The sequence below is a fragment of the Leptinotarsa decemlineata genome, unplaced genomic scaffold (assembly GCF_025532065.1).
Source record: "Leptinotarsa decemlineata unplaced genomic scaffold, Ldec_3_MD MMD2_P_RNA_scaffold_12, whole genome shotgun sequence".
NCBI classification, from domain to species: domain Eukaryota; kingdom Metazoa; phylum Arthropoda; class Insecta; order Coleoptera; family Chrysomelidae; genus Leptinotarsa; species Leptinotarsa decemlineata.
In genome coordinates, this window is record NW_027412526.1 from 4,266,412 (window position 1) to 4,288,739 (window position 22,328).

General features: G+C 37.9%; 2 protein-coding genes across 6 annotated transcripts; one reads left to right on the top strand and one right to left on the bottom strand.

Annotated features, from left to right (window-relative positions):
* The first annotated feature begins 1,230 nt into the window (after positions 1–1,230).
* LOC111512752 (cathepsin L-like proteinase) lies at positions 1,231–8,360 on the top strand. The gene is made up of 4 exons (XM_023168900.2): positions 1,231–1,387; positions 3,961–4,296; positions 5,720–6,008; positions 8,036–8,360. The coding sequence occupies exons 1-4, from the start codon at positions 1,307–1,309 to the stop codon at positions 8,308–8,310; spliced, it is 981 nt and encodes a 326-aa protein (XP_023024668.2). The 5' UTR covers positions 1,231–1,306; the 3' UTR covers positions 8,311–8,360.
* Positions 8,361–12,505: 4,145 nt separating this feature from the next.
* Positions 12,506–22,277, bottom strand: LOC111514631 (uncharacterized). Of its 5 annotated transcripts, none has more exons than XM_023170887.2 (6): positions 17,182–17,300; positions 17,003–17,129; positions 16,799–16,944; positions 12,934–13,036; positions 12,729–12,876; positions 12,506–12,657 (listed from the first exon to the last, which is right to left on the bottom strand). In XM_023170887.2, exons 1-6 carry the CDS (start codon positions 17,225–17,227, stop codon positions 12,649–12,651), a joined length of 579 nt encoding a protein of 192 aa, XP_023026655.2. In that variant the 5' UTR covers positions 17,228–17,300; the 3' UTR covers positions 12,506–12,648. The 5 variants fall into 5 exon arrangements, with proteins under 5 accessions (XP_023026655.2, XP_023026653.2, XP_074028428.1 ...); XM_023170885.2 differs by having other exon boundaries at positions 12,506–12,628; positions 12,681–12,876; XM_074172327.1 differs by having other exon boundaries at positions 12,506–12,628; positions 12,681–12,876; positions 17,062–17,129; positions 17,182–17,299.
* Positions 22,278–22,328: the final 51 nt, after the last annotated feature.

Below are 22,328 nucleotides of genomic sequence, written 5' to 3' on the forward strand. Positions count from 1 at the left end.
CAATAAATATGCTGTTTCATTCATTCAATAAAGAATAAATTTCAAACATGAATTCTATAGAAATCAAAAATATTCATAGTCAAAATCCAGGACAAACAAAATTATTATGATTTGATGGATTTGAATCTGATTTTGGAAATTAATTGATTCATCATGATGGAATTATGATATATAATATAATTCCTGAAGAACTAAAAAATCTAAAACCGCTCTCAAATTCAAAAATCAATTGAAAGAGAAGGTATTCAATGAATAAAATTAAAAATGAAGGATCGCATATATGCCAGAACCGTCCAAATATTCATATATCGAAAAGGGGAAACTTCACAGTTGGTCGTTTGGTCATATTGATTATTTCACTGGTGTTCACATATTCAATTTTGTACAATTAACAAAAATAATAAAGTTTTCAATAGTTATGATTGTTCACTACTCATATTGATTACTCGTGTTTTCTTGTTCAATAATCAATTATTTGTTGAATTTGTATCTTTAGTTAATTCAGTTAATTCCTTCTAACACACGTTTATTGTTTCTCGGTTTAATAAAGACAATACATCATGTTGACGAATGAGATAAAGGTGATGTGTCGCATTTTTATTTGGACGAATATATAGAAGCCAACTCGATAATTTTTCCTAGAAATAGCCTTGAGGTAGTATGACTGCAGAGAAACGTATCTGGTCTATGTCACAAAAGTGTATCGTTGGAAAATGCAATTCCTCAACTGATAAACCAACTTTTATTCCAACTGGAAAGAGTTTTATTTCATATCAAATTGAAGTATGCTTCTGACTCCATCCAGATTTCTTGAAGGAATTCGATGCAGTTTGATCTCCTCTTGAAGATGATCACTTGGTGATCGAAACAGGTGTCGAGGTGCTGAAAAAAATCGACGAAACAAGAGTGGTTTCTGAAACTATAAAGTCGATATTTTTAGAGAAAATGAAGACAAAAACAAAACTAACGCTTAGTTAACGTGTCATATTCGATTTCAAATCAAACTCAGGCAAGTGTTTGTATCTTCCAAGTTTGGATCTTGAAGAATCACAGTGTTCCTCCTGAAAATCATTCTCTTGCATGTACTGTCGTGATCATCTAGAAAAAAATGAAAAGAGATAAACTAGTCATGACATGAGTTTTGTCGATACAAATTTGTCTAAGAGAATTCTTTCTGGGTAATGAAACCAGTTTCGACACTTCTTGATTATCATCAGTATTTTTGTTAGTATGATATTGTGAAAATGAAATGAGTTTTTCCTGAATTTCCCCTATTAACAACGTTTTATTTTTCAGAAAAATCAAAATGAAACTCCTTGCTGTTTTCGCAACCGTTTTGTTAGCAGTCAATGCTCTCACCGACAAAGACCAATGGGTGGCTTTCAAGGTAATGAAAGAAAGATTCAGTTCGAAAATTAGTTTTTGAGAAGAGGTTTTGACTTTCTACTCCTCCATCTCCATACAATAAAAGCAAGTGTGCTTTAGACCACACAACTGAAATGAAACCCACTATTGACTTAGCTCATGGCTTTTCTCTTGATAATGTTCAAAGTTGAGATTCAGAAAATAATAGTCAAAAAAGAACTTTCTTAGAAATGTGTCATATATTCAAAAATTCAAATAGTAATAATTTCAGGTCAGACATCGAAAGTCTAAGCCTGGTTTAGACTCATCTCCGTTGTTCAAATGAATATAATAAATTTCATAACAATTGATAATTCCGTAAAGAAAACTCTTTACCTTCACACTCTGTTATAGATCATTTTATAGTTCTGTGAGATCTCATTGACACCCCTGGAATGGTCAGAACAAGAAACTTTCTGTCAAACTCAATGTGTTATGTCAATCATGTCCGACAACCTGATACTTAATCACATATTATTTATGCAATCACCTCATTTCATCATGAAAATAATACGTGATTATATCTTTCCAATTTTAATCTTTACATACATACCTTTGTTTATTCAAGAATTATTGTACAGTTCCTGATGAAGAGACAATGAACGCATCGAAAGCTTGATCAGAAAAAAGTGTTTTACAGTGTTTCTGCCTCTGACTGCTACACCCTATTTCACTTCCTGCATTATTTCTTAACTCAGCCAGTCGAGCTGATGTAGAAAGTTTGCCAAGAGTCTTCCATCTCTGGACGCGAAATTAACATTGAAATCCTTTGCTAAAATCACTGACAACGAATGCTCGTTTTTCCTGATTCTTCGGAGTCTATCCGATCGTAAATATGAGCTCGCAACTCATTCTCTCTCTCTTGCCCCTACAGTAACTGTTTCTTTTTATCTTCACCAACCTCCCTCTACTCTTTCGTTCGTTCCTCTCGACCACACTTTTGTAACGATTTCGTTACGCACTCACCAGCTTACTCCCCAAGTCAAGCGAGCATAGAGAAGTTGCACTTCATAAATGTGGGAACCTTGCAAAGAAAGGAAGGAATGAATCAATTAAAAAAGACTTTATTCAATGAAGTGTCAACTACATATATGCTTATATGAAAGGAGGGAAATTCACGGAACAGCACTTCAGAAAAGGAGGGGGAAAGGGCCTCATCAGCGCGCTATAGGCAAGGACGATGATGGGCAACACTTGGTTGTCGAAAATAGGAAACAACACGAACGAACCTAGTCTATAAGAGCCTACCGCACATTTGTGGTTCCACTTAGGAGACCTAAACCCAATATTTCCTCTTAGGCGGCTGTTAACATCAATGTTTGTCGCCTTCAAAATATTTTCTTTGAGATATAGTACCCTTGTGACAATGCTTGTTGCAATTTTCAAAACACTTCTGGAAAAACTTTGGAAAAACCTTTAGATCTATCAGCAATGCGCTTTCAATGTTATCTTCGCTAATAAAACGGTGGTTCTTGGTAGGCTCTCTTGGGAATAGAGGAAAGGGAAAGAGAGCCATGTCTGGCCAATTATCAGACATGGCTCAGACAATTAACTTTTTCTACATGTTCATCGGTTGTTGATGTGATAGGACGTCCGAGGCGCCCGTCATCTTCACCGTCGTTACGACCATCTTGGACACGTTTATAATATTCTTCAATTCTTGTTTCACTCATAGCAGACTTATCATATGTTAACATAACATATGACAACGTGTTACTTCAGAGCTAGTTTTAGAGTGCCACCAAGATTTAGCCAAAGCCTCGGTAGATAATAACATTATCCTAAGGTGGGTTGAAAGGCACGACAGGAGTAAATAATTCGCATTGGCGCCTTTTTAACCAGGGAACCGGCTGGACTAAGAATTTTAGGACTCAGTGACACCTACGGCCTGAGGACTTCGACAATCGAGGAACTAGCCAAACGGCACACCCATGCTCAATCCCTGAAGAGATGGGATCTTGCCGGGATCACCCTGGGCGAACCTGGAAAGCTGGCGCCGAAAAAATATCTAGCGATGTCCAGAAAAAATCTACGCTTGACAGTAGGATTTCTGACTGGCTACTGTCAACTAAGGAAACACCTGCATAATATGGGGCTAGTGGACACACCTCTATGCAGGATGTGTGAACAGGAAGATGAAACTGTCAGGCATGTCCTATGCGGGTGTCCAGAGTTATCGTCCATAAGAGAGTGTGTATTCGGCGAGTCTTGGCCTACACCTGCCGACATAAAGGAGCTGTCTCTCAGTGATCTATATACCTTCCTGGAAAGAACAGGATGGACGATGACCTAGAAGGACAACTCTTCGGGAGGAGATACATTGAATCACATGTGGCCTAAGTGTTGAGGGCCTACACTCACCCCCTCCCCCTACTCTATAGATACAGATACAGATATGTTAACATTTCACACACAATCTGTTACATTTCGATACATCAGAAATGTAAGGGTCAACTGTTTTTTCAATAATACATTTTTTTCCATTCATCTTTTCTTCTGGAAAGCAATCTTTGAAAAATCGAACGTTGCGATATTTTAATTCACACTGTTTTGTAGCAAACCCATGGAAAAACCTACAAGAGCTTGCTTGAAGAGAGGACTAGATTCGGAATATTCCAGTCCAACCTGAGAAAGATCGAGGAACACAATGCCAAGTATGATAAGGGAGAAGAGAGTTATTTCTTGGGTGTCACCCCTTTTGCTGACTTGACCCACGATGAATTCAAGGATAAGCTCAGACGGCAGATCAAGACCAAACCCAACGTGGAAGCCACACTAGCTGTATTTCCCGAAGGTCTAGAGGTTCCAGACTCTATCGATTGGACTCAAAAAGGAGCTGTCCTCGATGTTAAATATCAAGGAGGTTGTGGTTCGTGCTGGGCTTTCAGTGCGGTGAGTTGTTTTCTATCTTGAAGAGTTGTAGGTAGGTTCAAGAATATAAACGACTTGAAATGGAAACTTATTCAGTACTAAATCATAATTGATAGTAATAATAGTGTAGAACTACAGGAACGTGGTTGTTTTCAATATCTTCCATTCTCTGTTGATTGAATTTTGTTGACAGAATGATTTGTATAGAAATGTAGGCTTTTACAGCTAGCGTCAATGTTTAGGTTGGATTCCGAGTTTTGCCGTGGTTTTCTTTGGTTAAAATCCCCAGAAACATGGAAGAAACTCTGCAGATCAGAAATATTACCAGTAAGGTTCTAATTCACAAAGAGTATGTACAACTGAGACCGATATGAAGTACCATAGGATCAGCAAGCATTTGTTGGATATGCTGCAGATACATGTTGGGAGGCCGAAGACATACGTTCGAGACTGACCTATTTCGACATTTACGATAACTAACGTCCATTGGAATGAAACCTTTCATGAACAAACAAGTTGATGGAGTCGCCATGGACGACTCGCTTAGCCCTGTAGTGGCGAAATTTTATTTGTAATAATTAGAAGAGAAATCTATTCTCACTTCAGAAAAACTATCAAAGCACTGATTGAGATTTGTAGATGACACGTTTGTTGTTCGGAGCCATAGAAAGTTCCCATCCAACAATTTCGTTCACCACGGAATCAGAAGGGAACCTACAAATCCCTTTCCTTGATGTTTTAGTCATCAAGGAAGGTAGTCAACTGGGTCATAAGCTGTACAGGAAGAAAACGTACACAGATCGATATCTACATAATGGATCCAATCATCCTCTAAAACAGAAACGTACCGTCATCAACACCATTGCGAATAGAGCCTTGAGAATATATGAAGAAAGGTACGTCGACGACGAGATAAAACAACTAACAACTGTGATGTGATGGAATTGGCCGATACTTGTTGAAAATCCACAACAAAACAGTTTCACAGAAACGCAACACGGGTTTCGCCATACAATGGCTTCTTCGGGCGGTCAAAAAAGACCACGACGAAACACGGACACCAACCAAAACAGAATGATTCGTATTTTACCCAGATTAGATTGCTATATGAAAGTAATTGAAACAGAAGGAGTCACAAAATATGCAAACGTATCATGAAGTTTCAAACTCGTCGTATATAATTTCTGGCAGTTGCTTTCACAACAGTTTTCTGGAATTTCCAATGGAGTTTCGCTAAAGTAGAAGTTTCTGACATTACTCTAGTAGGCTTCTGTGAACGTTTTGATCTATAGAGGGCCATTGCCACTGAAAATTCACTATCAGGTGTGACTACGATCTCTTTGGAGAAAAGTTCTAACTAGTTGGATTATCCCTCTACAATAATTCTAATCGTTTTTACTACCTACTTTATATAGATTTTCTAACGTAAATGTCCTCTTTTCAGACTGGAGCTTTGGAAGGACAGAATGCCATTGTCAATAATGTGAAGATTCCTTTGAGTGAACAGCAGCTATTGGACTGTTCCAAACCTTACGGTAATGATGATTGCGAACATGGAGGCCTGATGAGCTTCGCTTTTGATTATGTCCTAGACAAAGGAATCGAAGCAGATAGTTCTTACCCGTACAAGGGAATAGATACCCCGTGCCAATACGACGCTAAAAAAACGGTTTTGAAAATCAAGGGTTACAAAAATGTCAGCATCTCAGAAGAAGAACTGAAGAAAGCTGTTGGTGAGTAGAATTCAGTTGGTGATCTATGATTCAGATCAGGAACCATGATAAATGGATAGAAACTTTCATTGATTATTCTGCTGCTTAGGATTCATTTGACTTGTTGTAGGACAACACGTGTTATCTTTCATTTCACATGAGTCATAACGAGCTTTCGGATACATCGTGGCAATGATTTTCGTTGAGAATTTTTTAAATGATTCCAGGCAGGTTCATCAATGTTTTCCAGTGTGTGTTTCCTGCTTGGTCTACCAGTATTCTGTATGTTCTTCTTCGACCAATTTCTGTATTGTTTTCTGTACCAACGACCTAGGTTTTCCCCTCAGTCCATTATTGTTATTCATGCCTGGCTCACTCCTCAAATATTTATTTCATGTGAAATTCTGCCATTCAAAATACTCTGAGACACCATTGAACTGGGTCCCCTCCCTTATGGTGATATACCAAATTTCATCGAAAAATATTAGGATTATTCGCAGACCAGTGACTTGGGACGAGACTACCCCATTTGCACGAACATAGCTCCATCAATAAACAAAATTGTTTGGGAGCAGTTTATATCATTCAAATATTATCCTTAAGCCCACAAATAGAATTTCAACCTTCTCTCTTCATCTCCCGGTTCCAGAGTGTGTAAAATTTTTGGTTTGAATGGTTGAATTTTATTTTCACAAGGCGCTTCCTAATATCCTCTTTATAGAAATATTTGAGTTCAAACTAGCCATTAGCAAGCTTGAGTGAGGATTATCACGTAAATTATGCAATATTCGCACAACATTTCTATTCTCACGATGTGACTTGTTTCTGTTTTTGAGCATATGCCTCGATAGATAACTTGTTTCGTTAAAAACAGAATTTATATGGTTCACCGTACTTCTGCTCATTGGAAGTCTATTACGAAATGTTCTGTCTGCTTCTCTTGCCGCAAGGGCATTATCTCCAACAAGGCGTACAAGTTCAATTTTATCTCGCTTAGGAAGATAATATTTGGTCCCAAAGTAGTTTTTTGAACTCTACATTTCGAAATAAAGTTCTTCGAAATGAAGAAGAGATGCGAATTTTAGGGAGGTGTATCGCTTTCAAGTGTATATAAAAACCTGACATCCAGTAAAATATTATTTATAGGCGTTCACCAGAACCCTGAGTATGGCCTGGCTATCTATAACAATATCCATATAAAATATTCCTGTTTTCTTTGCATAATTTTTGCCAGTCTTCACATAACATGTGAGCTTTCATGGTTCGCGATTTCAACTACCAACTTGGTGTCAAAAATTAGGATTTAAGGCCCATATTACGTAAGGATATTTGATATTCGTTCTTCCACACTCTGAAGTCACTTTCTCCTAACCTCACTTTCAGGAATCCTGGTTTCCAAACGAACAAAGTCCTGTCGTCAGCAAACAGGACACTATGACATGGTTTCATATATTTAAAAAACAGTAACACGCGTTTCGCTAGACAATAGATTCTTCAGACGTGTCTTTACTATGGTTCGATTCCATCATACATGATTTAAAATAGTTAGAGATCATTGATGAATATTAGAAATGGAAGCGGACCTAGAACGGAGCCCTGAGGTATACCATCGTTCATTAAAGTCAACGAATATTCGTTATCACTGAAAACTTTTCTCAGATTGAGATGAGCACTCTGTCCAGCCTCGGGATTGAGGACGCGCCATCTGAGGACGCGCCCAGCTAGATTTAAGCTGGGATATTATATGAGTGTAACACATACTTGATGAGTTTTATTGATGAGTATTTCTGAATTTTTTCGAGAGATTTCTCAATCAAATGGAGATTTTTTGTATCGATTTCTTCAAACTGATTTCCTAGTAGTTCTGAAGGCATTTACAGTTTGTTGTTTAGTGAATGAGATCTTCATCACAGTAGGAAAAATTTTTGAGTGAATGAGGAAGAATGTCAGTTGTACGTAGATACGGTAACTGCCTGCTATATGTCCTGTGATTCATCGATCAATATGAGATCTTTCTCTCTCTGCAGTGATAAATCTTTTGCTTTCAGGAACCGTTGGTCCCGTATCAGTTGCCATCGATGCTGACCCAATTCAACTATATTCCGGAGGAATTCTGGATGGATTATTCTGCACACATAATCTGAACCATGGAGTGCTGGCTGTCGGGTATGGGGAGGAAGACCATTTGTTCGGCAAGAAAAAGTTCTGGAAGGTGAAAAACTCCTGGGGAAAAGACTGGGGAGAGCAAGGATACTTCAGGATCAAGCGAGATGCCAATAACTTATGCGGTATCGCTGATAAAGCTTCTTACCCAATTCTATAAACAAGTTTCAAAAATAAGCTTATTTCCGAAATAAATATTATGATCAATTATCAGGCAGTTTTTTTATAAACCATAAATGACTGTACGTTACTTGCTTTGGAAATTGGTATAGATAATTCTGATACAGAAATCAAAGGAGTCCACTATTTTTCGCAAGATCACAAATTCAACTGCTACTTGAAGACATTTTGGGATTTATATGCATACGAACCCATTAAACATACCGAACAGATTTCAAATCAACCTATTCAGAGTGACCTGGCGGCTTTACTCAAAAGTTTTATACTACATGGACTTAGAAGTCTTGGGCTAGCGCTAGTTTTATGGCATTCACAGCTTTTGCATTTAGTACTAATCTTCGAAAGAAAGCGAGCATTTACCTACGAAAAAGCTCTGGGACTGGGATATATATCAAGCCAACCTCAGAGAGTTCAAAAAAAGTCTGTAGAAGAAAGCAAAGAGAAGCCTGTAGAGCCTATTGTGAGTCAGTCGAAGACTTCTCACTAGCTTCTAGGCTACAGAAGGCACTCTCAAATGACCACCATAAGAGTATCTGCATCCTGATGAGGGGAAATGGCGAATAAGCCGCCAACCTCCAGGAGAGTGCTGAGATTCTTATGGAAACTCACTTCCCAGGTTCTGTCTTTCCTGGAACGACGAACTGGACGGATGTACCAACAACACCCTCACAATACGACTGGCAATCTGCTCGTGCAGTAATTGATGAGGACAAAATAAGATGGTTTATATCGGGCTTTTCCCCCTTCAAGTCACCAGGACCTGACGGTATAAGACCAGCCCTACTTCAGTGGGGACTAGACACTCTTATGCCGCACCTGGTTGGGATATTCAGAGCCTCTCTAGCTCTGAGGTATATTCCCAGTAAGTGGAGAGAAGTAAGAGTAGTATTCATACCCAAACCAGGTAGAATGGACCTACCTACCTACCTACCAAAAGCATTTCGACCAATTAGTCTCACATCGTTTATCTTAAAAACCATGGAAAGTCTATGTGAGCGGTACATAAGAGATGATGTACTAGTTCACAACCCACTTCATCCAAATCAGCATACATATACTCCGAGAAGGTCTACTGATTCGGTCCTTCAACATGTGGTTGGTAGGATCGAGAGATCATTGGACACAAGGAATCCACCCTGGGTATATTCATAGATATCGAGGAAGCGTTTGATGGAACAACCTTCCCAACAATCACCCAGCACCACTGGTGATTGTTGGGAGAATGGATACTAAAGATGCTATCTAGTAGAGCAATAAGTATTAATGTAGAACTTTGTCCTGGATACCCTGATTAATCACCTTAATAAAAATGGATTCTACACAATTGCATACGCAGATGACATAGTTATCTTGCAAACCGGCAAATTTGTAAATACACTGTGCGATAGAGTGCAGGATGGGCTCAAATTGATAGAAACATGGTGTGAGGAACACTCACTGTCAATCAATCCCAAGAAGACTGAGATGGTCCTTTTCACCAGGAAAAGAAGTTTAACGGGCTTAAAACCTCCTGAAATCTTCAAAAGCAAACTAAACTTCTCTGAAGATGTGAAATACCTTGGTACTATCCTCGACAAGAAGCTAACATGAAACTCTCATCTACAGAGTAGAGCAAAAAAAGCATATGTGGCTAATGAGCAATGTCGGAGGACAGTGGGACGCGCATGGAGTCTTTCACCCTGTGTGGTCACCTGGATCTACACTGCAATAATAAGACCTATGTTAACGTACGGAGCCATTGCATGGATGGGGACCGAAAGTTCTACAAGCAACGGCCATCCAAAAATAATCCAAATACAGCGAATGGCTTATTTAAACATCACAGGAGCCATGAGAACAACACCAATCGCGGCAATGGAATTAATCACAGGTTTGTGTTTATCAAACCCTACAAAATAGAAATAAAGCGGTACATATAGTCAGATGATATAAATGCAATACGGATTTACACAGACGGCTCAAAAACCAAAGAAGACTCAGGATGTGGAGTGTATTCCAGATCACTAAGCCTAAGGATTAAGTGGGGAATGGGAGTAAATACCAGCGTGGTCCGAACAGAACTGGCTGGTATCTCAATCGCCACAAAAGAAATAACCAAGAAAGGAATTTCTGGCAAAAACATAATAATCCGCACTGACAGCAGACAATCCCTATTTGCCTTGAACATACAACGTATAACCTCAGGGCTAGTACATTATCACATTATAATTATCCATAATAACATTATCCTGAAGTGGGTTGGAGGGCACGCATTGCCGACTCTTTAGCCAAAGAAGCGGCTGGACTAAGAATTTTAGGACCTGAAGACTTCGACAATTGCGGAACTAGTTAAATGTTACACCCATGCTCAATCCTCAAAGAGATGGGATGGAATCAAAGGATGTAATATTGCCAGAATCACCTTGGGCGACCCTAGGAAGCTGGCACCGAAGAAATATCTGGCGATGACCAGGAAAAATATACGCCTAATAGTAGGATTTCTGACTGGCCACTGTCAACTAAGGAAACATCTCCATAATATGGGGCTAGTGGACACACCTCTATGCAGTGCAGTGCAGTGTCCTGTGCGAGTGCCCGAAGTTATCATCAATAAGAGAGTGTGTGTTCGACGAGTCTTTGCCTACACCTGCCGATATAAAGGAGATGTCTCCAGTGACCTGTCTACCTTCCTAGAAAGGACAGGATGGACGATGACCTAGAAGGACAACTCTTCGGGAGGATGTATTCTCAGGAATAATTTTTTTCAGGATGAAGTGAGATGTCAATAATTTATGCGGTTTCGCTGACAGAGCTTCTCTCCCACTTCTTTAACGAGTTTCCAAAATGAAATTAGCTCAGGTTCAGTTAGGTCCAAAGTAAGTAGGTCTATTCGACCCTTTACCGCAACCCGCAAAGGTTTATTGTGGCACACACCTATTCACACTCGACCAAATAAACCCAGATTCCTAACGAAGCCGATTATTTTGTATGGTGAGTGGTCTTTCAGGTCAGACGGTAAGAGTGAGGTTCTGCCAAGCTTCGAAGGGTAAATAAATGTCTTGGAATGAGACAATTCTGGAAGATTCTGCCGGAAGTTCATAGATCTTCTTGTCATCCGAGTGTTCAATGGCCATCCAGGCCACTATGGCCAGAAATCCAGATCAGAGACAATCTGTTGAGTCTTGCTATCGAGGAAAGTTGTTTTTGGCAATTTGCTACCAATTTGGACGTGGCTCGGTAGGACTTGGAAGCTTCCAAAGCCGCTTGACTGTTCGAGAATATTTTTATTGACTTGTTCATGAGGTTAGATCCTTCCAATCTCTCCTCACACAATTCAATAACGTAAATTTCCACTTGAAATACAGTCGCATAGGTTCCTAGGCAGGTTGATATCTCTGTCCTAGGTCTGCGACTGAAAGCACTTGTACCAGAATCTAGAGGTATTTTTGATTGATTGAAACGGCAGAACGACCGTGCTGTATACCATCGTTTCAATACCATCGTTTCAATGCGTCGGGATGTCCTAAAAATATTTCCTTAGATTTTTTGAGTACGGTGAAAGGTGCGAATCATCTTGACAGGATAATATGAGCCTAGTGGGGACATCACTGGAGTAAGCAATGCCCCAATTTCTTTAAAAATTCACTGTGTTCGATCCATCCGTACTGTCCCGACCTAGTGTGTGCCATAAGCTATACTATGAATGATAAAATTCCAAGTTTCAATGTTTATGTTTGGAAATGTATTCCACGACAGTAAATATGTAACAACATTCAGAATGGTTTTGCATCAACACTATAAATCAATGAACATCCATTCGCAATAATTTCAGTACGACCGTACTGTACGTACTGCAGACAGAAGATGTTATCGGTACGGTACGTTGGGATGCCTAAAGTTATTTTTCTTGATTTTCTCGAGTACGGTGGAGATTGCAAATCATCTTGCCAGGACATCACTGCAAGAACATGTGTACGATTCGTCCGTACTGTCCCGACCTAGTGTGTGTTATAAGTTATACTCTGAAAAATCAATTTTCAAGATTCAACGATTATGTTTGAATTTGTCTTCTATTGTAAAATTGTGACATTGTTCTAATGCCATGAAGCAATTGCTTTAGCAAAGATTTTCGCAGCGTGAAGCATGAAAACATTTTAGTAAATATATGAAATGATAAGGTATCAATAATTGAAATGAACATTTGACGATAAATTTATTTGATCGTTAACATACAATTACTTAAGAATATAGCAGTGTACAATGTAAGGAATATGTAATAGTACTATCGTGATTGTCTTCCATGTGTTCAAACATTCTTTCTGAAAATTGCGACTTTCAATCAGACGTTCTGTAAAAATATAAGGAATTTACCTCTGCACTATTTCTTCTTATATATTTTTCAGGCATAGCATCTCTTACCACAGGCAAAGATTTAATTCCCGTACATTTTGCATTTATGATACTATTAATGACATCCTCTATCAGTTCTGTAATGGCTTTTGCAGCCTCCTTTCCGCAAACTTTCGCAGCTTTTATGTAATAACAGTCAACTATACTTTTGTAGGTTCTGAAATTGTTGGGAATATTGAGATATTTCTAGTACTCGATGAAATTGAATACAAACCTGCAGACTCTCTCATCCTGTTCTTCATTCCAGTCAGCTGGACCATTACAGCTTTCAAAATCGTTCTTCAACTCTGCCAAGCATGGGTGGAATATACTGAATCCTTGGGAAAGAAATTAAACTTATTGAAATCACAAAGTTTTTTTTATTCGAGTAACACTATATTGTGACTTGACTAAGATTATTGATATATACAGGCTCATTAACGGTGGATGGCAAATTAGACGTTTCTAGAGAACCAGACACCGGATAACTTTGGAAGTTCAATGGAGAGCATAATCCGACATTCTCTACTACATATTTCAGACGATGTGATATTGCAACTTCCATCAGAAAGTACTAGCAACTTCAATTCTTCAAATAGAAAACCCTGTATATGATATTCTTTTTGGAATCTACAACAATTATCTGACAACTTTCCCTACGCCCATATATAACCGTTTTCAGAATATGAATTACTGGTTAGGATGAATCAAAAAGAAAAGTAGTCCTAGTATGGATCCCTGAGGAAATCCCTATTTTATTGTTAGTGAGATGTTCCTCAGGGATCCATACTGGGGACGCTTTTCTTTTTAATTTATGCTAAGGATCTAATAAAGTATCTTCATGATCTTACGATGGTACATATAGTTGCAGACGACTCTGAATTTGAGATTACTTGTAGTACTTCCAGAGAAATGACTGAATTGGTCTATAAAAAGTAATTGAATGAGCTACTAAAAATCATATACCACTCAACATCAACAAAATAGTGTTAATGAAATATTCATTAGGTAATATGAATTTCACTCTCAGTGTGTTTAAATATACAGGGCTATTCAAATTCGTTTCTGTTCATGGGGATCTCGTAAACGATAAGAGATAGAGTGTTGGTTACATCATGGCAAAGTTGTGTATTTTAGAGACCTATTCAATGATGTGAAGAAATCGAATATAACTCTTTTGGTTCTGGAGATATATAGGGACAACCTATATCTTCTTTATTAGCAGACATATTGTAAATAATAATAATAATAGGTCTTTATTCCCATAATGATACAATAAATAAACGGGAAAGGCTGAAGATCAGTTGGTTGCACCAAAAGATGCAACCTCTGTTTTTCATCTTAGGCCAAAAAAAAAGGACTATATATACATGTATACACAATACATATACACATATATGTACCCATATACACACATATACATATGTGATGCAAAAAAAACGAAAAAAAAAATCGGCAGAAAAAATAACAGAGAAAAATATTCAAAACTATTTACAAATTGTTGAGTGAAAGTACTAAATATATAATTGACACAGTAGTATATTAGACATAATTATAAACGGTTAGAAGAAAGGAGGTAGTAATGTTACGAATCACCATTCTTATTGATAATGGGTGTACATTAGATTTCGTTCAAATATTTCCGTTTCAATGCACTTTTGAATTTCTTCAAAGACATCAGTTTAAATTCATCAGAGATTGAGTTGTACACTCGTGCGATCTGGTATGAAAAAGATTTTTTGAATAATTCTGTACGGTGTATGGGGGGTGTTAGTCTTCCCCTGTAACGAATGTTGATATTGTGGACATCTGAACGGTATGACAATTTCTTGTATAAATATTTGGGAGCTTTTAAGTGATAATTTTATGATATAGACGAGCAACATGTAATGATTGCCGTTTTGCCATATTGAGCCAGTTGGTATCTTTGAGTTTATGAGATATATGTTGGCCACGTTTGATGCCGTGTATTAGACGTAGATAATTGTTTTGAACAATCTGAATTCCACATTTTGCTATCCACACTTGATGTGGGCTCTCAGAATATATCCATGAATTTTTCATACAAGGTGTCATCTGACTTGGCCACCCCCATCTATGAATTTTTAAATACGGACCTGTATTTTTTGTTGTATTTTTTGTATCGTAGACGTTCACTCCATACTGAGAAATCAAATTCAATTTCATATTTCGGGATTTTTCAGTAATATTCGATTATAATTGTGTGAATTATTCCCTTTTAAATTACGGCCCTGGAAATTGGTTGACTGAATGAATAAAAACACAATAGCAACAGAAACGAATTTGAATAGCCCTGTATATAACGATCTGGAGGTCACATCTTGCTCAACAATAAAAATGCTGGGCTCACCTTAAATCACAAACTTACATGGAATCCACATATTGACCTTCTTTGCAGTAAATTGAAAAAAAATAGTTACGCACTAAGATTCATGCGAAATCACTGAAGCAAGGAAGTTTTGCTAAGTCTAGACTATGCGACCATCAATTCTCATATTCAAAACTGGGAGACACCCAAGTGAACTTGCCAAGTTTTTATGTCAGTGGTAGTTTGACCAATCAACCGACAACTGCAGTAGCAGTTGGTAGCAGTGGGAAGCTAACCTGGCTTCCCACTGCTTTGGCTAAATCTTGGTCGCACTCTAGTACTCGCCCGGAGGTAACACATTGTCTGTTCAAGGCTAATAGGGCTTGTCTGCCATCAGTGCAGATGGTTATGTTTCTGCCAGAAATTCCTTTCCTGGTAATTTCTCTTGTGGCGATTGAGATACCAGCCAGTTTTGTTTGAACCACGCTGGTTTTCTTTTTCATTCACCACTTAATCTTTACACTTAGTGATCTGGAGTAGACTCCACATCCCGACTCTGTGTTCTGTTTTATTTGTATTTTGTAGGGTTTATTAAATACAAACCTGGGTTCATTTGCATCATTGGCTGCCTGCAGCAGAGGTTACACAGTAAGCGCTTCTCGCCATAGGTTCAGCCTCAATTGACCATTGCTACTTTGAGGTTTACAGTAGCCGTGTGCAATCGTAACATGGCCATTAACGGAACCTCCTTAATGTACAGGTCCAGAGGGGTCAGTAATCAATTCCATTGCCGCGGTTGGTGTCGTTCTCATGGCTCCTGTGAGTGGATGGCCATTGCTTGTAGAACTTTTGGTCCCTATGCAATGACTCCGTACGTTAACATAGGTCTCAGTGTAGATCCAGGTGACCACACGGGGTGATAGACCCCATGTGCGTCCCACTGTCCATATAAGCTACATATGCTCTTTTTGCTCTACTCTGTACGTGAGAGTTCCATGTTAGCTTCCTGTCGAGGGTAGTAGTAAGGTATTTTACCACTCCAGAGAGGTTTAGTTTGCTTTTGAAGATCTCGGTAGATTTTAAGCCCGATAAACCATTTCAGTCTTCTTGGGATTGACCGACAGTGAGTGTTCCTCACACCATATTTGAGTCCATCCTGCGCTGTATCGCACAGTGTGTTCACAAATTTGCCGGTCTGCAAGATCATTATGTCATCTGCATATGCAATTGTGTAGAATCCATTACTGTTGAGTTGATTAATCAGGGTATCCAGAACTGCATTCCAAAGAAGGGGTGATAAGACCCCTCCCTCTACATCTCCTCATGACCATTCCACCCACTGTGATGTCTTCTATATTGATACTTATTGTTCTACTGAAGAGCATCTTGAGTATCCATTCTCCTACTACCAGGGGTACATTCCTGGAGTTTACTTGCTGGGCAATTGTTGGAAAGGTTGTTTTATCATACGCTTCCTCGATATCTATGAATATACCCAGGGTAGATTCTTTGTTGTCCAATGAACTTTCAATTCCGCCAACCATATGGTGAAGGGCTGAATCAGAATCAGACTGAAGGGGTTATTGCTGAAACTGAAGCCTCTTTCGAGGCGAAAGATAAATCTTTCTACTGAAGTGGTATTGAAATGTTAGAGTGGCGCTAAAATCATTGGCTCTTTATGAAGATGATTTTGATGAATGAAGCTGATTTTGAACAGAAAAAACGTGTTTTTTTCCTCAGGCCCGGGATTCATCAGCCCATGTATACTCACTTTTGTAAAAGTCTGTGTCCGTGCAGCAAAGCTTGTCGTTCAAAACTTTGACGCCTCTAATGAGCGATATGTAAAGATCCTTTTCGTCTGGGTTTCTGCACGACTTCAGGTATTGGTCCATTGGCTTCAGATTTTCCTCAAGTTTCCTGAAACATAAGATTCATCCTGACTTTCCTTTTCACTATGTAACAATTCCAACTGAACTTGCACAAAAGATCGATGTCATCAATTGACAAACTAAAGATGCTTTCCGGACTGAGTACCTCGAGATTTGCCAGATATGAAACTAACTTATTTTCATCGCAACCAGCACATTCTTCAGCTGTTCCACCTGTGGAGAATTCAGTTGAATAAATCTGTAGAATAGATATTTCTTTCCCAACTGTTGTCGACTAGAATCATGGAAATGTAAAAAAGAAATTTCCACATGCAGAAGGAGGTTCTATAAAAATGTAGAAAAATTTTTCAGTGTGTTTTGACACTGGCAAGTTGTCATTGTCAAAAAAGCCAGTGACTATACCGGATGGATGACAAAGGAAATGTTCACAAAACACAAGCACTGCAATAAAATCCTTGAGGCGCCCTTAGAGCGGTGTCTGTGCGAAAGTAGCGATTCACATTGAATCGCTGGAAATGAAATCCATTTCTAAAAACGGTCACAAGAAGTTTATTCCACATGAACGCAGTCGTCCAAATGGAAGAGTTCCTAAACAGTGAAGTTCGAGGTGTACTGAGTTGAACCTCAAAATGATGAGCAGACACAGTCCGTCGTGTATTTCTGATATGGACCGCTCTTGATGGAATCAAATGTGCCAAGTCACTTGACCCTCTCCCGTGGAGATATATACAGTGTGACTCATTTTTAATGGAAACACCCCCCTAAAATTTGAAGTTGTGAATCGATTTCAATATTTTTTTTGCAAAATGTCAAGTACTAAAAGGTCTACCTTGAGACAAAATTTGGAATGTTTATTAAAGTTTCAGGGCGTACTACAATATTTTTCCTTAGCCGAAAATCGGGATTTTTTTATTAGAGATTTTTTTATTGGAAAAATCACTACGCCACTGGATCCAGAGTGCCACAATATATCATTTGTTTTATGATTTCAACAATAAAGTGCCGCCAGATGGAAATAAAAACAAATAGCGTAAATATTTTTATTGAAAATAACGGAATTACATTCACACAATTCAACTAACAATGAAGCAAAAAATTTTAATGTACGTAACTAATACCACCACGTATTTCGATACATGTGTCGTAGCGCTTACGAATGTTTCTGATTACGTTCCTCAGTTCTTGAGGTTCTAATATCTGCACATACCTGTCGAATTCTTGTACAAAGTTAATTTCTATCGCTTGAGCGGTTTTCGTAAACCTTTTGTGTGAGAATTCCCCAGAGAAAAAAGTCCAGAACTGTAAGGTCTGGAGATCTGGGTGGCCACTCTATAAAAGACGGACTACCACAGGTTTGGAAAATGTTCGTTAAGCCATTGCCTCACAGCTCTGGCATAATAAACTGAACACCCATCTAACTGGGCAATTAAATTTGATCGTTCATTGATTGGCAGCTCGTGAATAGCATCCCAAAACTCTGTGTTTAAAAATTCTAGAAACCTCTGCGCATTAATGTTTTCCTCAAAAAAAAGGACCAATAATTCATTCGTTCAATATCCCACACCAAAAGTTGATTTTTTGGGAATACTGGCTTGTACAGTTCATTACCCAGTTAGGATTATCCGCTGCCCAATAGGGACAATTCTGTGATGACACTACTCCATTTGTAGTGAAAGTGGCTTCGTCGGTATATAAAATATTTTTTAGGAAATTTCTATTGTTTGAATATTCCCTTTGAGTCCATTTACAATATTCCAGTCGTCTTGCTTCGTCGCCTTCTTGAAGTGAGTGTAAAAATTTTGGCTTGAAAGGTTTAATATTCTTCGCCTTGAGACATCTCCGAATAGTTTCTCGTGAAATATTCAAATCTAAAGTGGCATTCATTATACTGGTATTAGGATTATTTCCAAAATAATCTAAAATGATTTGATCATTCCTGTCATTCCTGTTCCATCTTACTTTTTAACATCATTATTGATACTGCACCAGTTTCATTGAATATTTTATTTATTTTATTTACCGTACCGCAGCTAATACGAGGATGTCTCTCATTAAATACTCTACAAACCTCTCTAGCACTTCTAACGTCATCTCCCGAAAGGCGTACAATTTCAATTTTCTCTTTTACGCTCAATCTTGCAGCCATGACATAAAATAATTCGAAGAAGTGTAAGGTGAATATTGTTGACAATAGTACACTTAAATCTTTCACAAGTGTCAAACTGTAATATCATTTCCATGGCAACTAAGACTTAAAATGAAATTTAGGTCACACCTGTTTAGAGGCACTCTAAATCCAGTGTCGAAGCTGGATGGAGTACAGCAGCTTCAGGGTATGCTTAGGGGCGAAGCTCCATACATGAGAACAATTATTTAAAAAAGGTCTGTTCTGAGCTTTATGAAGTTCCAAGCTAGTGAGAAGCAGCCTATGCAATTCCAGCGACATGATTGTGCCAAGGCATATTTTGGTGACCATTTCAACCCCTCAGCAATCTTATTGAGGCAGTATTATGTGTCCTGGCATTATTATATCCAATTCGGAGACATTCATCTTTTTGGAGAAAACCGATGCCTGGGTTTTTGTGTCATTGAATTGAACCTGGTTACTTTCATCGCAATCGAAATCACTTCCAAGTCCTCATTGAGATATTCAACCTCCTGCTGCTGATGAAGATGTGCATCCGCAGCCAATGTCCTGGAATCCAAATGGAACGACGAGACAAGTGTGATGTCGTCAGCAAATCAATATATTGGATTCTTGTTTTCATTTTTTAATGAATTGTTGATATACAATAAAAAGAGGGTTGGAGACCTGGATCCCAGGGAACACCAAGGTTGATGGTTAAAGTATTCAAAAGATATTCATCGACAGCCACTTGCAGGGACCGTTTCTTCAGGAAGCTAGAGGGGCATACACAAAAATGATCCCACAAGCCATAGCATTGAAGTTTGGTCAGCAAATCCTCATATCACACTACACTACAAGAATACATTGCATATCAATAATACTATAGCATCAATCAAATTGTTACCGTGTCAAAAAATCATGAGTACTAGAGAAATCACAAATTTTTCAATTCATTTTGGAAGCTCTAAATAATATTATTCCCAGCTTTATTACTGATAGTGTTCATAGAATGTGCAGCTAAAAGCGGAGTTGATGTAACTTGATGTTATTATGGAATGCAAGAGACAATCCTCCATACTTTTTCCAGGACAGTGAACGATGTAACGTTTGTTTATGTAAATTTTAAAATATAATTGGAATTTTCCAAATCTGTGAAAGTTTTTTATTTCCACCTCTCAATCAATACATTCGAAACTCTAAATTTCCACTTGAGGTTGTTTACACTTATTCGTTATCAACTTATTGCCAAACATTATATTATCAATTCTTGGCCTAGATGTCACATCTCTACACAAATTGTTATGTGGGTACTTTGAAGTTTGCGATTGTTGAGTAAAAAAACATGTATCGTCAATGAAGGACAACTCAACAGGATTTTTATAATGATTTTAGTATTTCAAACTTGTGGTGTCTTGAAAGTATACAAGAATAATTATTGAACATTGAATCATTGAAAATGCGGTAGTGATATATTCAAAATTCATTTCGAAGGACTTTCTTGATTTCAAATTTTATAATAAATTCGTCACATGATTGGGCAAGACTGTTACCAGAAGGTGCAGACAGCCTCATATTAGTTTTTCAACTAGTTTTTTGCATACTAGTCTGTGACGGAAGAAGATAAAAACGAAAAAATAGACTTCGAATTGATGTCAACTGATGTTATGTCAAATAACTGTCATTTATTTCGGTGCTATGGTAATAACCAGCATTTATCGAAAACATACCTACCAATATTTTGATATTTACAGTGAAAATTTTTTGCCAAAAAAATTATCCTATCAAATTTCCTATCTATTTCTAGTCATGTGTGTCGAAATAACCAATGAAACCATCATTACACTGATAACTACTCATGGATAGTTTTCACGGGTAGTTATCACTTATGTCATGACATTGCTAAGCAACCTACACAATAAAGTTGTTTGACATTTCAGTAATCCAATTTATTTCGAAAATGTCACTTCCTCGCTTTGGTGTTCAAAATGATGCGGCAATTGACAAAATCATTGAAGAAAATACACCAAAAATACTGTCAATAGTAAAAAATACACTTGGAAAATATTTATGGAGTTTTGTGACGCCAGAAAATATGAATTGGATGGAAATCGTACTCTCGAAGAGCTTGCATTAATACTCAAGGATTGGGCGATTAATATGAGAAAAAAGGATAGCACAGAGTTTAAGGAGGCTACTGTTAAAACCGTATGGAATATAACAAGCAAATTATTACAAGAAAAGTATTACAAGGAGTATAATATCATGCTAGACCCCTTTAAAAGTGTTGCATTCAAACAAGCGCGGAATGCACGCGACGCAGCACGAAGAAATTTACAAACAGATCCCACTAAACGCAAAACAAGCTCAGTACCATTAACTTCAAATAAAATGAGTAAAATTATAAACTTTTGGGATGAAAATACCCCTATAGGACTCCTACGCAAATTTTATCACATAGTAGCGGTGGAATTGGCTTGGAGAGGTGGTGAAGGTGCTGCTTGCTTAGTTGATTATTTTCATATCGAAAAGGACAACAATGGATCTCCAACTAATAGGATAGAATATAATCCAATTTTCAGTAAAATCTACCAAGGGGGTTCAAAGAACTGCGCCTCTAGCAAATGGTTAGTTCAAAATAGTGATAACAATGCTTGTCCTGTCAGATTATTCATTAAATTATTATCAAAACGAGGCACAAATATCAAGATAAATAGACTATTTTTAAGGCCAAATCGTCACTGGAAGACAGGAAGCGATAACTGGTATGACAATATGCCTCTGGGTAGAAATATAATCAACTGATGGACGAAATCTTCTGCTGAAGCAATTGGCTTGGATACGAAACAGAGGAAAATAACCAATCACTCTAATAGAGCAACTGCAGTCAGTCAACTGGCTAAGAGTGGTTCAAGAACAGCAATTGTTGAAAATTACTGGGCACAATAATGGAAATTCCATAAAACCTTATTTGAATATTGATCAGGAACATCATAACCAAATAATCAATAGTATGCGTGGAAACACCTATGCAGTAACCGAGGCAAATACAGCAAGATCAACGGAATATCATTATACGAATTGTTCGTTTAATAACTGTGTTCAATAAATAATTTTGTTCGAATTGCAAAAAATTTTCTCACCGAATATCCCTCGAACATTGATAAATAACTCATAATTTTATCACAACTTCCTCAAGCACGTTATTTTAGGTAACATCCCTCCGCCTTCGGCGTCGGGATGTTACCAAATAACGTGCTTTCGAGAACTGTGATAAAATTATTCCG

Excerpts from the sequence above, each read along its gene's own strand:
- LOC111512752 (XM_023168900.2), top strand. The coding sequence starts at position 1,307 with ATGAAACTCCTTGCTGTTTTCGCAACCGTTTTGTTAGCAGTCAATGCT. Across the intron at positions 1,388-3,960 it reads ACCAATGGGTGGCTTTCAAG|CAAACCCATGGAAAAACCTA; the intron begins GTAATGAAAGAA and ends ACTGTTTTGTAG. Across the intron at positions 4,297-5,719 it reads CGTGCTGGGCTTTCAGTGCG|ACTGGAGCTTTGGAAGGACA; the intron begins GTGAGTTGTTTT and ends TCCTCTTTTCAG.
- LOC111514631 (XM_023170885.2), bottom strand. The coding sequence starts at position 17,227 with ATGTGGAAATTTCTTTTTTACATTTCCATGATTCTAGTCGACAACA. Across the intron at positions 17,130-17,181 it reads CATGATTCTAGTCGACAACA|GTGGAACAGCTGAAGAATGT; the intron begins GTTGGGAAAGAA and ends AATTCTCCACAG. Across the intron at positions 12,629-12,680 it reads TAAGAAGAAATAGTGCAGAG|AAAGAATGTTTGAACACATG; the intron begins GTAAATTCCTTA and ends CGCAATTTTCAG.